General features: G+C 40.5%; 2 protein-coding genes across 2 annotated transcripts in view; both read left to right on the top strand.

Moving 5' to 3' along the window:
• The window catches only part of LOC144665585 (uncharacterized), a 37806-nt gene that overhangs the window by 14527 nt on the left and 6623 nt on the right, over positions 1-16656 (top strand). The window contains exons 3-11 of the mRNA XM_078526841.1: positions 9714-9824; positions 10143-10253; positions 10921-11031; positions 11222-11329; positions 11718-11852; positions 12007-12180; positions 12591-12686; positions 13224-13340; positions 16038-16151. Coding sequence (XP_078382967.1) covers positions 9714-9824; positions 10143-10253; positions 10921-11031; positions 11222-11329; positions 11718-11852; positions 12007-12180; positions 12591-12686; positions 13224-13340; positions 16038-16151 — 1077 coding nt within the window. The remainder of the gene's footprint in view (positions 1-9713; positions 9825-10142; positions 10254-10920; positions 11032-11221; positions 11330-11717; positions 11853-12006; positions 12181-12590; positions 12687-13223; positions 13341-16037; positions 16152-16656) is intronic.
• Positions 1084-6722, top strand: LOC144666559 (uncharacterized). The gene is made up of 2 exons (XM_078527976.1): positions 1084-4355; positions 6709-6722. Exons 1-2 carry the CDS (start codon positions 1358-1360, stop codon positions 6720-6722), a joined length of 3012 nt encoding a protein of 1003 aa, XP_078384102.1. The 5' UTR covers positions 1084-1357.

Below are 16656 nucleotides of genomic sequence, written 5' to 3' on the forward strand. Positions count from 1 at the left end.
AAGGCGCTTACGCTCTGAATTCCCCCATCTGAAACAATATTCGCCTTATCGTGAAATAAACGTGAAAAAGATAAAAATTACGCACAATCGGTGGCAAGCTAAGAGCTGAGTGCTCTTCATCGAAAATATCTCGACTTATACCGCAGCCTGTTGTCGCGCACCATACCGCAAAGTTAAGTTGCTGTGGCCAATAGCCCATATTTTGGCTAGCAAGCCACCTTTTTGACTCTTTTCCTGATGTATGCTTCAGTTTTGTTTTTTGAAAAATCTCTCTTAATTTCGTTGTGAAATATTGATCTGGTGTGACGTAGATGTTGATTTGGCTGTTAAATATTTTTTTCAAACTCGGTGCGGCTTCGTGAAATCCAACCGCGGGAATTGGCAAAGATGAGCCTTTTTCGCCGCTTGGTGACAGCTGTTGTGGAAAACCGCCTGAAATTTGATTCACCCCCAGTGCTTTTTTCATCTCTGGGCTCCAATATTTGCTGTCAGAGCCAAAAACATTTATCAAATGGCCTTGCCCTGCCTTGTAATAAATGTCTGCCGTTGCTGTGTGGTTGTACGCGAACTCAACCTGTGCAACAAATTTTGTTCGGTCAGCGTTTGGATATTTTGCAAGAAAAGGTTTCCATGCATTGTCTTTTGCCGCTTCAGAAATTTTAGTTGCTTCTGGGGTTTTCATCCACTTCATAAAATCTCTTGTTTTCGCATCCATGGTCCTCTTTTATATTAAACATTTTTTTTTTTTATTTAATATAAAAATGGTTGTGCTGACTGTCACCACAAAAGAAAATCCGAACACTGTTTATTTTGACCAGCCTATTCCAAAACCGAGCTATATCCGGCTTTTAAGTTGTTCTCTTTACAACAGCTGGAATAGTTTGGAAAAGGATGGAATAGTTTTTTATAAACAAGTGAACAAGGAAGAGAAGGCGCGTTATATACGGCAAGGAAACTTCTCACTCGATGACATTGGGAGTATTTTTGAAAAAGGATTTCCAGAGAAAAACATGTTTTCTGTAACAAAAGGCATTGCAGGTCGTTCATTGATAATAAAAGCAAAAGAGCCCAATTTAAACCACCCTTATGGGATCACTACCTTATCGTGGTAGGGTGGTTTGCGTGTCCCAGCAACCCGGAGAGCTATGCCGGCTGGAGTCTTGTACTCCTGGTAGGGCCACCCATGCCGGACAGGTCGAAGGGTAGGGGCCTGACAAAAAGTGATCCCCTGGTCCTCCAGGTTGGGGGTTCGGCACAGGGCTAACAACCCTGTCCTGTAGAAAATGATTATGTTACGGAAACAGCAACAGAGGATACAACCACAACTGATTGCCATGGCCTTTCAGAGTCACCTCGAATGACACGGATGAATGGCAGTGGTGAAATCCGCAAGGAAGCCGCTGACAGGATTATGAAAGTCCTAGGCACAAAGACTAAGACCAGAATAGGTTTTTGGAATGTGCGAACCCTGTATCAAACGGGAAAACTGGCACAAGTAACAGCTGAAATGAGGCGCTATTGCTTACATATTCTAGGAGTTAGTGAGAGCAGGTGGACAGGTTCTGGAATAGTGAAAACATCAACAGGAGAAACTGTGCTGTATGCTGGCAGAGATGACAACCAACACCATGAGGGAGTTGCCATCATACTCAAGAAAGGAATGGAAAAGTACCTCTTAGAGTGGAAACCAATCAACAGCAGACTTATGACAGCTAGAATGAAGGGAAAGCATGTTAACCTGTCCCTTGTCCAATGTTATGCACCAACGAATGACAGCGATGACACCACAAAAGACAGCTTCTATGCACAACTGCAAGCAGAACTGGAGAAACTACCGCGCCATGACATGCTGGTTATAATGGGTGACCTTAATGCAAAGGTGGGAAGTGATAATTCGAGCTATAACAGAGCAATGGGAAAGGAAGGCTGTGGTGCTATGAATGAAAATGGAGAACGTCTTGCCGAACTGTGTGCAGCATACAACCTAGTCATTGGAGGAACAATCTTCCCACACCGTGATATTCACAAGCTTACATGGTGCTCTCCTAACGGTAGAGATAGGAACCAGATTGATCACTTGATGATTAATGGCACATGGCGACGCTCACTTCTAGATGTTAAGGTGAGAAGAGGAGCAGATGTTGGCAGTGACCATCACCTTGTCACGGCGTATGTTAAGCTGAAGCTAAGAAGCACTGGTCGCAAGCCACCATGCAACCAGCGCTTCAACATAGACAACTTGAAAGAGCAATCAGTAAGAAATGCTTTCATCACTCAGCTCAGAAATCGATTCCAATCCTTAGCGGATCTGTCTGATGAGCCCGAACCTGAACCTGAACCTGATGAGGTCAACAATATATGGAAGCAAGTGTCATTCACTTTCACAGAGAGCAGCAATGCATGTTTAGGTTTTAAGAAGGCTGTAAAGAAAAAGAAGTGGATAAAGCCAGCAACCTTAAGAGCCATCGAGGACAGACGAAAACTGAAGAAGAAACTATTTGACACCAAATCAGAAAGGTTGCAAGAGCGCTATAAGACCCAGTACAGAGAGGCTGACCGATGTGTTAAGAGAATGGCCAGAGCTGATAAACGCGCATATATTGATGAGCTTGCTAGCCAGGCAGAAAATGCAGCCAACAGAGGACAGCAGGGAAAGGTTTACAAAATCACAAAACTGGTATGCGGCAAGTATGGGGGCAGAAAGCTGGCCCCTGTCAAGGACGTACAGGGTAGGCTGCTTACCACCGAAAGAGATCAGGAAGTTCGTTGGGCAGAGCACTTTAAGGATGTCCTCAACAGACCCCCACCCACAGTTGAAGCTGACATTCAAGAGGCTGAGACCGACCTGGATGTGAACATAGACCCTCCAAACACGCAGGAAATCATTGCAGCCATAAAAACCTTAAAAAACAACAAAGCTCCTGGCCGAGACAAACTGAATGCAGAGCTTTTCAAAGCTGACCCTGAACTTTCAGCAAGGATTCTACAGCCCCTGTTTACTGCAGTGTGGGAGCAGGAGAAGGTGCCAGATGACTGGACCAAAGGTACCATCATAAAGATCCACAAGAAAGGTCCACTTAGTGACTGCAATAACTGGCGTGGCGTCACCCTCCTGTCCACTCCAAGTAAAATCCTGGCAAAGATTATCATCCAACGAATCTCGAGTGCAGTAGACCAGCAGTTCAGGCAAGAACAGGCTGGATTCCGCAGGGGTAGGGGTTGTACAGATCAACTATTCGCACTACGCAACATCATCGAGCAGTGCACCGAGTGGCAGAGACAGCTGTACATAAACTTTGTAGATTTCCAAAAGGCTTTCGACAGTATACACAGAGACAGCTTGTGGCGCATACTTCGAGCCTATGGTGTTCCCCAGAAGATTGTCCAACTTATCCAGAGCTTCTATGCAGCCTTCACTTGTAGCGTAGAGAACAGTGATATCAGTTTTGAGGTGAAGACAGGCGTAAGACAGGGTTGCGTGATGTCTGCATTGCTATTCAACTTAGTTATCGATTGGGTAATGCGTCGTACTACGGAAGACCATCCCAGGGGCATCAGGTGGACCCTCTTCTCCACCTTAGAGGATCTAGATTTTGCGGATGATTTAGCTCTGCTTTCTCATACCCATAGCCACATGCAAGAGAAGACCAGCCTTTTAAGCAAATACGCTCACCAGGTGGGACTGAACATCAGCCTAACCAAAACTGAGGTCATGACCCTAAACAACTCTAACCCTCAGCCCGTCAAGGTGAATGGAAAAGACCTCCCAATGACCGAGCAGTTTAAATATCTGGGCAGCATTGTCAGGCAAGATGGTGGTGCAGGCATAGATATCCAGAGCCGGCTGAACAAAGCCAGAAACACCTTCAGGATGCTTAGCAATGTGTGGCGGTCGTCACAGTTCGGTACACATACCAAGCTCAAGATCTATCAAAGCTGTGTCCTGTCTACCCTTTTGTATGGGTCAGAATGTTGGCGAATGTTAGAAAGTGATCTAGAGAAGCTGTCAACCTTCCATACCAAAAGTCTGCGAAAAGTACTTCGCATCTTCTGGCCTCAAACAATTTCCAACAAGGATCTACTTTTGCGGTGCAAACAGGAGGACATGGGTACTATTATTATGCAACGGCGCTGGAGGTGGATTGGCCATGTCATCCGAAAGGAAAACGAATCCATCACAAAGACAGCACTATACTGGACACCCGAAGGAAAGCGCAAGCGTGGCAGGCCCAAGAATACATGGCGACGTACAGTAGAGACAGAATTGAGGGGCTTAAACCAAAGCTGGAACACCATCCAACAGCTGGCCAAAGACAGACAGCAGTGGAGGACCTTTGTTGCTGCCCTACGTGCCAGTGGGCACAATGGGCAGTGAGTGAGTGAGTGAGCCCAATTTAAAAACTTTTGGACTGAATGAAAGTCTTATTAAGTTCTTTAATTTGCCTGGGTTTGAGAATTACGCAAGTATTGAAAAGGAATTTTTTGAAACAATTGAGGTAAATAATGTTTCAAATCCTAAAAATTACTTCATCAACTGTGACCTTATCGACAAGCAACAAAGCTTGCTAAATGGTAAGCCATCAAGCCTTTTAGCGTTTTTTGACATACGTGGAAAACCGTATGAAAAAGTTTATTACCAAAATACACATTTTAACGTCTTGCGCGACGTTTCTGCTGAAGAAAATGTATCATCTCTGACTCTTTCGATTAGAGATGAGAATGGAAAGCCATTCGATTTTAACGGCACAAATCTTACATATGAGTTGGAATTGAATTAAATTAAATACAAAAATAACTTTTATGTATACGAGACCATGTCATCTGCTAATGTTCTCCCGAGTGCCCCTGCTTATGGTGATCGCGAAGAAAACAGCGTAAAACAAACACTGTATCCCGCTTTGCCAAATCAACCAGAAAACTTTAGGTTAACAAAAATCAATCAAATTTGTTCAGAATTTGACAAAGAAGTTGCAAAATACCGAGCTGTTTTGAAAAAGTATAAAAAGGTGAAGTCTTTTTTTCATTATTCCGCAATTTCAATGGGTGGTTTGTCCAGTGTTCTCTCTGCTTCCAGCCTTGGAACAGCGGTAACAGTCGTTGGTTTGCCGGTAAGCGTTCCTCTCGCAGCATGTGCTGCAATTACAGGCGTTTTGTCAGCCGCTTTCACTGGAGCGAGCAAAAAACTTGAACCAAAAATTATGAAAAATAATGAAATTACTTCTCTTGCTGTTGCCAAACGGGAAACTGTCAATAGACTTGTTTCTGCCGCTCTCATTGACAATAAAGTTGATGACAAAGAGTTTCAAATTATTTTGGATGAATATTCTCGTTACATGGCCCTCAAAGAGACTGTTCGCATGCACCTTACAAAAAATTTAAGCCAAAAAAAGTCATCCCCACAGCCTGACATTGAGAAACTGAGACAGGAAATTCGACAAGAAGAATTAGATAGGTTAAAAAAAAGAATATCAGCAGAGTCGAAATCAGATTTGAGAAAATAAACACTGGATTTAATCTGAGTGTTCAGAAAAATAAAATTAACGCATGACACAAATCGTGACATTGTGTTACACACAGCGTGACATTGTGTGACACAGAGCGTGACAGTCACGCGTGACGTTGCGTGACAGGTCAAACGAAAGGGCAAAACCCTGGTCGGGGGGTGCTCGTTGGCTGTTTCTTGCCTAGCCCCGGCTAGGACTTTTTCCCCGCCGCTGACAAGGCGGCTGTCCCACATTTTTACCTCTGCCGAGGTTTGAAATCCCGAGGAATTTCTGAGCACCCCCACGTTATCAGTAGGGCCGAGGCGGGTTCACCCAGGGGTATCTCCCACTGAAAGGAGTCCCCCTATACCCCGTAATTCACCATCCGCACAAGCCATTATAACAGGATTCAAGTGGTTGGCCATCCACTACCTCCCTTGACTTCACCAGAATTTGTGAACTAACAAAAAGTTACGGCCGCGTTTACTTATATATAGTTCACTTTGTCACGTTTTTCACTTGTGGTACCCTTTCACCTATTTTGAGCAAGTACGCATGCGCTTTTGGGCATCAGGATGATGTCATCATTAATTAGACACTTGGTAAAGTTTGGTAAATAGGCTAAAATGTTGGTGCTTTTCCAAGCGATTTGCTTTATTTTAACCGAACTTTCTACTCCCGTTTGGCAAAATGAGGTCAGACAGATAACATATCAAGTCGTGGAAGCAATGCTTGAAGCAGAAAAAAAATAAACAGGCCCGATTGAGTCCGATGTTTCGGGAAAGTTCTTTCGATCGATCGTTAAACTTCTGTGATCAAATCCTGTTATTTCTCGATTTCTTCTCTTCGCTTCACTTCGCCAGCTTCTGTGGGGGCACAAAAAATTACAGCGCGTTAACTGAGCGTATTTTTTTTGTAATATCTGTTCTGTTTCGTTTTTTATCGGCCCAAACACTAAATCCTGATTAGGCCGCCATGTTTCTTTCTGCTCGTCCAAGGGCCTGAGAACTAGAAATATGGTTTCCAGGCTCTCTCTGAAAATGTCACGCAACTCACGTAAGTCGCTCGCGATTTTGCGTGCCGCTAGCAGGGCAACCATTTTTTTGTGTCTGTAAACGGTCAGAAAAAATGGTTTTAGCGCGTTTAACGTTAGCGAAGGTTTTTTTAATGTTGTTTTCTTTTATAAAAAAAAGTCGCAAGCTTAAACCTTTTTTGTCAATTAAAGGTTCGTCGCCCTAAAGTACAATGGTTGGTTTAAATGATTGGTACGAAGTTCAGTCTGTCGGCTCTTCTTCCGGCAGTTAATTAATTTGTTTACCCATTTTTTTTGCTTTTTCTTTAGTTCCATTTCCACGACTGCTTTCCAGATTTTTTTGTTAGCTTTAGCCAAGATTTGCTTAGCGATTTCAGTTTTTTTTGCCTTAAATTTTCCGGAATTTTTTCAAAATCATAGACATAGTCGTACACTTCTCCTAACCTCAAAAAAGCTTCATGATATTTTGTTAAAGTAAGATAATCCAACGATTTTTTTGGTAAAACTGTCGTTATTGGAACAAATTCTTCGTTTTTTTCACTGTTGGGTAAGTCTTCACTTTTTCCAAAAAGTTCTGGTTTTTTCAGTTTCATACTTTTTTTTAAAGTAAAGTCTCTTTCCAACAATTCTTCAAAAATTTCTTTGCTAAGCTCTTTAGTTTTCAGTTTTGAAATTGCTACAACCAAGCCGTGTATAAATTTTGTCATGTCAACACTTACATATTGTTGTAAATATCGATCAAAAATTTTTTCGTTTTGGATGTAAAACTTTCTCGTTCTCGGTCCTTTTGGTTGAAAAACATCTCTCGTTGGCTCCATTTACCCTGAGGTGTTATTTGTTCAATTGAAAAATAAATATAGCACACAGGTGGCGCTCTCTGTTGCTGCGGGCCGTTAGAGGTGCCGCCAACGCCTTTTTTGCAACTCGTTTCGCGAGAGGGGTAAGAAAGGCGTCTTGCGTTCCGCACACACATGTAAATTAGGAGTTGTGGACACAAATTGTGACAAGGAGCGAGGCGAGCCAGGGCGAGCCGAGCGAGTTGTCACAATTTGTGCCACAACTCCTAATTTACATGTGTGTGGGGGCGTGGGGGGCCGCGTGCGCGCGGCCAGTGGAAATTAAAATGATTTTTTTTATTTCTGCAGAACACTTTTTTGATTACAAATGGCACCCGGTAGCATAACTTTGAATGTTACATAAATGGAAAAATAACTTACAGAAAATATTTAAATATATTCCTATCAATGTGGGGAAACATGAAACCACAAGAGTAAAATGCAAGATCAGAGTCATGCAATTAATTTAAATGGTTTATTTTTTGAAACGAACAATCCTAAAATAAATCAGTTCCATAAATAAAGTGTTTTGTGACTACTGATCTCTGATAAAATGCAAAACAACACTTTAATCGTAGATGAAATTATTACCTTTTGACAAAAAGCTTGAGGTATATACTTCTCTGAGTTGCTCACATGCTCAAATCAAATAAATGCCAAATTCAAGACAAACCAAAACCCTGGTCGACAAGAACAGAGATAAGCACACTGTTTCGAAGCCATTTCTTCAAAATGAAATGCCTGTTGTCACTTTACAAAGACACGTAAACAACCAAAGCAAATTAATGTAAAAAACACTGATAATAACGATTTGCATTTTTGGCGATACTGTGGAGTTTCGATCAGACCGCGATGGCTTTGAATAATCCAAATAATGTTTATATCATCTCAGAAATCTGCACCAGCAGTTGCAACGGTAGTTAATATTGAGCATTACATCAACTAAGAAGACGAATTTAGTTCGACACGGCAGTTGCACGCCTTGCTATACGACCTATACGATACTGTCCATATAAAATTTAAACTTTGAGCAGAACTTCTCAACTTTCCGTGCAGACTCGAATGTTTTTGCGACGCCGACGTGACACTGATCACGCAATTCCGGGTACATCCACGCGAGAACCCACGCAATTTTGCGTGTATTCGAGCTGTTTGTGACGTCGAAGATGCTGTGAAATTTTCCTGTACAAATAGAAGAGGGCAATCTCCCACATTTATACATTCCTCTGTTACATGAAGTGAAATTGACTTTGTAAGTCACCTGCAAATATGCGCTAATATGCACTTCTCTTTGTAGCGCACTTAAGCTCTACCGTGCGAGCAAACACGAGATACGCCAAGTCATCCCGTTTTTCTTTGCGCTTGTAAACACTGGTTGGTGGAAATTTACTTCCGTTTCAGAATAATATTAAACGCTACGAGAGCTTTCTCTAGTTTTCTTACAATACATCGCTTTAGTCAAACTTAAAACCATTGCAGTCGTTAGATATTTCTGTTTGCAACGAATCTAAACTTTTTGGTCACGCTGAGGAATATATTTCCGATATTTGAAGAACATGACTGTTTTTACGAAATTAATTGCCATCGGTCATACGTATTTACTTTGTGGTTACGACCGTTCTTGTGATTGGATAGCAGTCCCCCGTGCGAGCAAACACGACAAGTCATCCCGTTTTTGTTTGCGCTTGCAAACACTGATTGGAGAAAATTTACTTCCGTTTCAGAAAATCGCTAGAATGTTTACTTAACAATTAAACGCTACGAGAGCTTTCTCTAGTTTTCTTACAATACATCGCTTTAATCAAACTTAAAACCATTGCAGTCGTCAGATATTTCTGTTTGCAACGAATCTCAATATTTTTTTTATCATGCTGAGGAAAATCTTTCCGATATTTGAAGAACATGTTTTTACGAAATAAATTGCCTTCAGTCAAACGTATTTACTTTGTGGTTACGACCGTTCTTCTAATTGGATAGTAGCCCTCACTGTGTAAATAGTTCACATCGAAGCCAAAATAATACCGTATCGTTTCTGAGGAAACGAAACAAAAAGTGTTTAGTCTAGAAATATTTTTACTTCAACGAAGCATAGATTTTTACCACTATTTCAAAACAATGACTTGACCCAGTTAAAAAGTAAAACTTAGTTCTGAATTTATAAAGTTGGAAACTGGATGAAAATAACCGACATGAAAGCTGGTCGGTCGATTGTTTGGGTATAAAACTGTTCCTCGCCTGACGGAATAAGCTCGCAGACACGTAGTGTCAATAGTTGTCCCACCAAAACCGTAAACAGCCAATCCTGCGTGCTATAAAGATTTTGCTAATTGCATAATTATGATCTTTATTTGCTTTACTTAGTTCAACAGTACTGTTCTTCTGGACCTTGTAAAAATGGAGGAAAATGTGTGGAGATAAGCAATGGCTATAAATGCACGTGTCTTGCAGGGTTCACTGGGGAAACCTGTGAAGGTAAACAAGTAACAAGGACATGATGGATTATTGCTTTTTTCTTATGATGAGTAGATAAAGTAATCGAAAGTGATAAAACGAAAATGAAAGTGCAGTAGATTATTCCACTACAGGGAATAAATGAAAAAATATAACTGTGAAATTCAAAAGTCGTGAATTTTTTATGTGATTTTCTCATGGGAATTGCGTCGTGCAAAATCAGATGAAAGATAAAACCGCAAGGAAAGCAATGATATATCCTTGTTAAGCCAGGTGGAAATGGAAAAATTAACACTTATCTTGACATTAATTTTTTTATGTTGTCTTATAACTTTAAAGAGAAAATGTTCTGTTCTCCAAACCCATGCGAACATGATGGTCAATGCGTGGAGACGCTGCAAGGTTACAAATGTGTTTGTCAAGATAGTTACACCGGAGTTCACTGCAAAGGTACGCGTGAATAACAAACCCCTGATAGTAGTTAAAACAATATAGTCTTAGCCGTGTTTTAATTCTGGAAGTGCGATTCAAGAGGAATGACCAAATTGGTGCTCCAAAGGGACCGCGTGACCGGCGCCATGTTCTACTAACGTAACTATGACGTCACATTCAATGGCAACAGGTCATTTGTGTATTCATACGTCACTATGTAAACATTTGAATGAAACGTGACGTATATTAATGGATCATTATATATTAATTATGTTAAGTGTAGAATGATCATCATAGTTTTGTTTGCAATTTAAGCAATCTTAAGAAGCCCGAACGAAAAGAAATGAAGCCGATGCATTGAGGTGAATTGCCACTTATCCAGTAATTCATCTCCATATCGGAAATGAAACTTGTTGAGTTGGTTATCGATGTTGTGTTTTTTTCAAGAAGAAAAAACTTGGGCTTTGAACCCATGAACTCTACATGACTGGTGCAATGCTCTACTAACTGAGTTATGCAACCCCACCGGTTGGGAGCAGATCATAATTTGCCACACAAGGCAAACAGAACTTCGCATTTCATTGTCATTATCGACTTCATTGTCATTTTATTCCGGGTAGTTTTTGCGTCCAGAAACCAGATCATTTATATATACTTAACACTTTGTGATTTTCCCATATTTCAGATACCAATCCCTGTTTTCCTAACCCTTGCCAACATGGTGGAAGTTGCGAAAATGTAAATGGCGTTGCACGTTGTCTTTGTCATTCGGAGTATCATGGAACCTACTGTACTGGTAAGAGAAATGATCACTGTTACAACGTATATCTGCTATTGTTAAAAACAAGCCATTAAACGGCATCTGATTGGATCTTATGAAACAGAAATGGTCAACAAAGCTGTCACACGTTTTGCTGATATTAATGATCTTTTTATATTCACTTTAATATGATTTGGTATATTCTTTATCGACTTTATCGTCACAGAATCCTATGTTTGTTACGTGAACCCTTGTCATAACGGCGGGATATGTGTAGAGAATCCACTGGCACCTTGCCGTTGTCCCAGAGGATACGTTGGAAAATACTGCACAGGTGAGTGTGTCAAAGATACGTTACCACTGCAATGCTGAAATAAATAATATTGATGAGCCAACAGATTGTTGTCAGGTATCGTCATGACAAGCGTCATTAACAATTAGACTGTGAGTTCGAAAGTTTCTATAAGGTAATAGTTGATGAAGGGGCGAATACCCGACTGAACTGTATTCCAAATCGTTAGCTAGCAACCGAAAAGGAGCAAATAATTATTTAGTTAGTAAAATCGATTTTCAATCTTTGATAGGACAGCCCTTGGGTTATGGGTATCGTCATGACAAAAAAAGGATGATAAAAACATACATTATTCATTTTTCTTTGCACATTTTGAGCTTTTAAACACTTAAGACCACTTAAATGAGCCAATGAAATCATTTTTCTGTAGATCATGTGTGCCATCCTAATCCCTGTCTCCATGGAGGTGCTTGCAGGGTAGTCGATCACCCCTTAGGTTCCAGAAACAACAAATGGAAATATCACTGCAGCTGTTCGGAGTGGTATCGCGGCAGTATTTGTCAAAGTAAGTGACATTTACTAAAAAAGAATAAAAAATGACTGGTCTGTTACATGCGTTCAGTTAGCTGGAGAGTCGCTCGAAATACTGTATGTTATGCAAATGAATGTGGACTTTATTGAGTCGTGCTTATGACTTGCATCGCATCTTAAATCATTAGTTCCTCATCCATGTGTTCGTCAGCCTTGCTTGAATGGTGGAACATGTGTGGACGCTCTCACTTCGGATGGCGATTATGAGAAACGAGAGAGAATGTATGATTTAGCCCTTCCTTCGCTGAATTTGCACTTTCTTTGTCACTGTCTACTTGGTTTCACTGGATCAATGTGTGAAAGTAAGTAACTTCCCATGACAGAGGTATTTTCCAGTTAAATGTTGGGTTACTGTGCTTTTTTCTTATCCGAGGCACGTATCATGTTCTGTGTATAATACCAAATTCTTTCCTACAAAGGTAACGTCTTCTGACTCGTTCAGTACGGGTGATTGTTCATCAGCCACTTGACGAAAGTGATGATGTCATCGGTTTATTTAACTATTCAGCGAGGGGAAAAGTCGGTCAGGAGAAAAGACGCAAAAGGAAGTGGGTCAGAAACTAGCAATTACGAGATAAAGGGGTTAAAAAGTATCCTATTCCGCACTGCAACAATCATCATTGGTGGGAAAATTTGACGACCCGAAAAGAGTCGTTCAATATTTCCTATTTAATGTGATATTATCCACAAAAGCTTTTTTACTCTCTTTCAGTTGATACTTGTTCTTTGTGCCATCAATACGCCGACTGCATTAACCAACATTGTATTTGCAAGCCAAACTACATCGGTGATGGAATGCATTGTCAACGTAAGTGCAATCACCAAAGAAGTAAAACTTTTTAAGTTGCTTCCGTCATAATCTAGGTTCTTACTGTAATCGTTCAATTTCCCTTTTACGTAAACATTAGGTAAATTGTCTTGGGTAAATTTGATCAACGGAAAAAAAACTATGAGGAAAATAGGTGAGAACAGCGCCAGTACTGTTATCTTTCTTCCCATAAGCCTTTGGCGATTAAATGAGTTCCTTTGCACAAGAAGTCATTCTTTGTTTGCTTGTTTGTTTTGAAAGGGATGCAGCATGGCCGGGTGGTTTTGAGCGCTGGTGTTGTAACCCGGAGGTACAGGGTTCAAAACCCCAACCCTGCCACTAGCTGGATTTGTTTTCGGTCGTCCCGAGTCGCGCTTTGTATATAGCCGCTGGTCTGCCTCCTGCCAGCTTGGATTTTTAACCATGTTATGTTAATTTAGAATATTTGTTTCCTCTGTTTCAGCGGCATGCCTGCAAACTATCTATCTCGAAGCTAAGTGCATGACCACTATAAACACCATTTACATTTTTTTACAGTGAAGACTGGCCACTGTCATCCAAATCCTTGCCTTAATCAAGGTACATGCTCCGAAGGCCTGGACGGCACTTACGACTGTCAGTGTGTTCCGGGATATTGCGGGCCGCATTGCAAAGGTACATCATATACTGTCTCGTACTGGTGTGTCTCCATTGAAGGTTTCAATAAAACCTTTTATGTTTTATCCTCTGGGCTTCTCTTTATTAACATAACAATTAAGTGCTGTATTGAATGAGCTCGTTTACTGGCCAACAATAATTTACTCTTACACAAACGCTTGGAGTAAAATGGACGAGGTAAAGCCCAAAGTCGCTTTTAATAAAATAATCAATTTATAAATCATATAAAATTCACAATCCGTTAGAAATATTTTGGCCCAGTAAAGGTGAGAGCAGCCAAAACGCCATACGATATGGCTTACAGTCTGCATAAACAGAAACAAGGTGGACATGTTCAGGAGAAAAGGTGGGAGTTTAAATAAAGTCCTGACTTAGAGAAAAGCGTGGGTACTAAGCAAGCAGTTTTGCCAGAGGCCGAGGGGTTGCGATGTTTTGACCTTCACCTCCACCCCTACCGTGTCACGCAATACTACGTGACTGTAAAAGGCAATAAGACCAGAGGGATAAAACATAAAAATTATATTCGCAGGCAAATATTTTATATGCTGCTGTTACAGTGCGAACACTCGAACCGGGACAGTTTGAACAAAGTTAACCAATCACAACGCTAATTGAGAACAAAGAAAGGCGACCTTTTTTAGAAATGGACCAATAACGTCCAAGACCGCAAACAATAGATTTGCAACAAAATTTAAACAGACAACAATTTGAAACAGTTGCGGACCTCTCAGGAAACTTGCCTTGTATTTGATTGGGTAGTTTCGATCCTAAATTTTCACTGACTGTACCGAATTTTGAGTAGCGCTCGTAAAACCGTAATCAAAAGTTGGATTTCACAGGCTGAAAAATTCTTCAATAGAAATTTTCTGATAAAATTGTATTGCTCTTCGTTGGTGATAGCACAGTAAAGAATAACGAAGGACGCTTTTATTCACGACAAGCGCGAAACGGGATGGAATTGTTTCAAAGGACGTCTCAAGTGCCAATTCCGTCGTATGCAGTGTCTTATGTCGCATGTGAGCAGAAAGTGAATAGAAACGTTCTAGATTTCATGTTTGAAAAGTCAGTTGTTTTCACTCTTCTAAGTTACATACTCGTGTTTGTTGTGATTATTTTTTGTTTCTGACGAAAGACAAGGCAAGAAAGATTTGGGATGCCGCCACAGCGACAACTGACCTTTCATATTTTATTAATGGCAATTTTGCTTTCGCCGCTTGAAATGAATTTTCTCCCATAAAAGTTTCAGTGACGTTAGTCTGTGGTAATTTTATAAAACCACAGAAAGATTGAAGACTCAATGACGAAACGGAACAAACTCCTCTTTCACGAAAACCGTGAGTTTACAAAGTTGTAACAGTAGATTATCGACAGAAAATGAGTCCGTGAGCAAACAAGCGAAAACAACATTCGACCTGATGTTTACATTTCACGTGGCCTCAAATCGTGTCAAAAAATGTAAAGTGATAACTTGTGGACGGCATTGACCGACGATATAAGTATTCTGTTTTCGTGAATTTCAAAGTCATACGAAGGTGTAAAAGCAATTTGTTAACATTGGCGAGGAAGTGACTCGCATCGATTTCAAGGCAACAGACAGAGTAAAGCTACTGAAAAGTTAGAGCGAAATGAAAATAATTACGGCGTGAATTTGATTTCACAGTCTTCATTTTATTTCCGGAGTGAAAATTTTCAAACAAGAGCGAACACAGTGTGGAATATTCAATTCACAACTCCTGGCCGTGAAGAGAAAATTCACGGTTCGTAGTTTGATTTGTAAACTTTTCGCGAAGATAATATTGTAACATACATCTTGAATAATTTGTCTAACTTTGTCGATCTCTATCTGCGACCTCTTGAAAATTAAGGATCGAAACTAACCAATCAAAAACAAGGCGAGTTTCCTGAGAGGTCCGCAACTATTTGCAACGTTGTTGAGCTTTCAAATTTTTCTGTAAATCTATTGTTTGCGTTCTTGAACGTCATTGGTCTGTTAACGAAAAAGGTCGACATCCTTTGTTCTCAATTAACGTTGTCATTGGTTAACTTTGTTCCAACTGTCCCGGTTCGAGTATTCGCACTGTAAAGGTTTCCGAGCAGTCTCTCCCTTTTTTAGCGCGCGAGCGAATACGTGAATGTGAGGAAAGCGACGAAGGAGGGGAGAGCGGCTTCCTCTTTTTTCGTTTGTTTGCACACACCTAATTGTCACAGAAAAAAACGCAAATAGGAATTAATTAGGTGTTACAATGATAATTTTTAAAATCGCCCGTAGAAAAGACCTCGAAGCGCCTAAAAATAAACTTACAACACGAATAATATTTGTACAGATAAAAACTCGCGAGTTTCCCATAAATGCTGCCAGTTGTGATTATTAACCTAATTTTAAATTCCTATTTGGCTTTTTCTTCTTTTTCTTTTTGATATGACAAGACTATAGCAATAAGGTGTAACTACAGCATTCTCACTGGCGCTGAAGATTTGGGGAACTACGGCCGACTTTATTAATGAAAATGCACTTAGCGTTGTTGAAAGTATTGGAATCGTTCGTTTAATGTGATGAGAAACAGCATTCTTGCATGTTTTTCTTATAACTTAGGCAGCTGTGATCAAGGGGAATGAAATAAATAGATTTTTTTAGTGGAATATGCTAGAGCGACACCTGTTGTTAGCTGTTCATGATTTGTAATTTTTCCACAGATATTTGTGAACCTTGCTTGCTATGGCCATGCTCTCACGGAGGGAAATGCATTCCAAAGGGAGAGAAACGAATTTGTATTTGTGACCCACCTTACGTCGAACCAGACTGCAATGGTAAAATACCTTCAGCAAAGCGCGTGTTCAGATTCGTTAATTGTGCATTGACCATTTTGTGTTACTATTCGCTTGTAGTCAGTTATTAATGTTCGCCTCAAATAAAAATAACTTGATAAATCTAGTTCAGATAGCCAAAATTGATGCCAATGTTGTACAACCATGGTTTATGATTTGAAAAGTTTCAAGGGATGAATCTAAATAGCCCTAGTGGTGGGGTCATGTGTCTTGTGCGGGCAGTGTGTTTGCCAGAACCACGTTGAATAAATGCTGGAACCAGACGTTTGGTTTAAATTAAACTAACAAGAAGACTGGATTGAGATCTTTTGATTTTGTCTTTCCGCCGGGAGATCGAGAGTAGTAGAATAAATTTAAGCCAGTTAAAGTACTCTCCAGAGAGGTGGACGTTGTTAATTCACCGAGTCGGACTAATTTGGAAGAAATTTCCAGCTGGCATTAAGGATAAATTTTATTAATCGGGCGGGGCCTGGGCCCGATTCATAAT

This window comes from Oculina patagonica, chromosome 9 (genome assembly GCF_052425735.1).
Source record: "Oculina patagonica isolate OP01 chromosome 9, crgOcupat, whole genome shotgun sequence".
NCBI classification, from domain to species: Eukaryota; Metazoa; Cnidaria; class Anthozoa; order Scleractinia; family Oculinidae; genus Oculina; species Oculina patagonica.

Coding starts and splice junctions, on each gene's coding strand:
- LOC144666559 (XM_078527976.1), top strand. CDS start 1,358: ATGACACGGATGAATGGCAGTGGTGAAATCCGCAAGGAAGCCGCTGAC.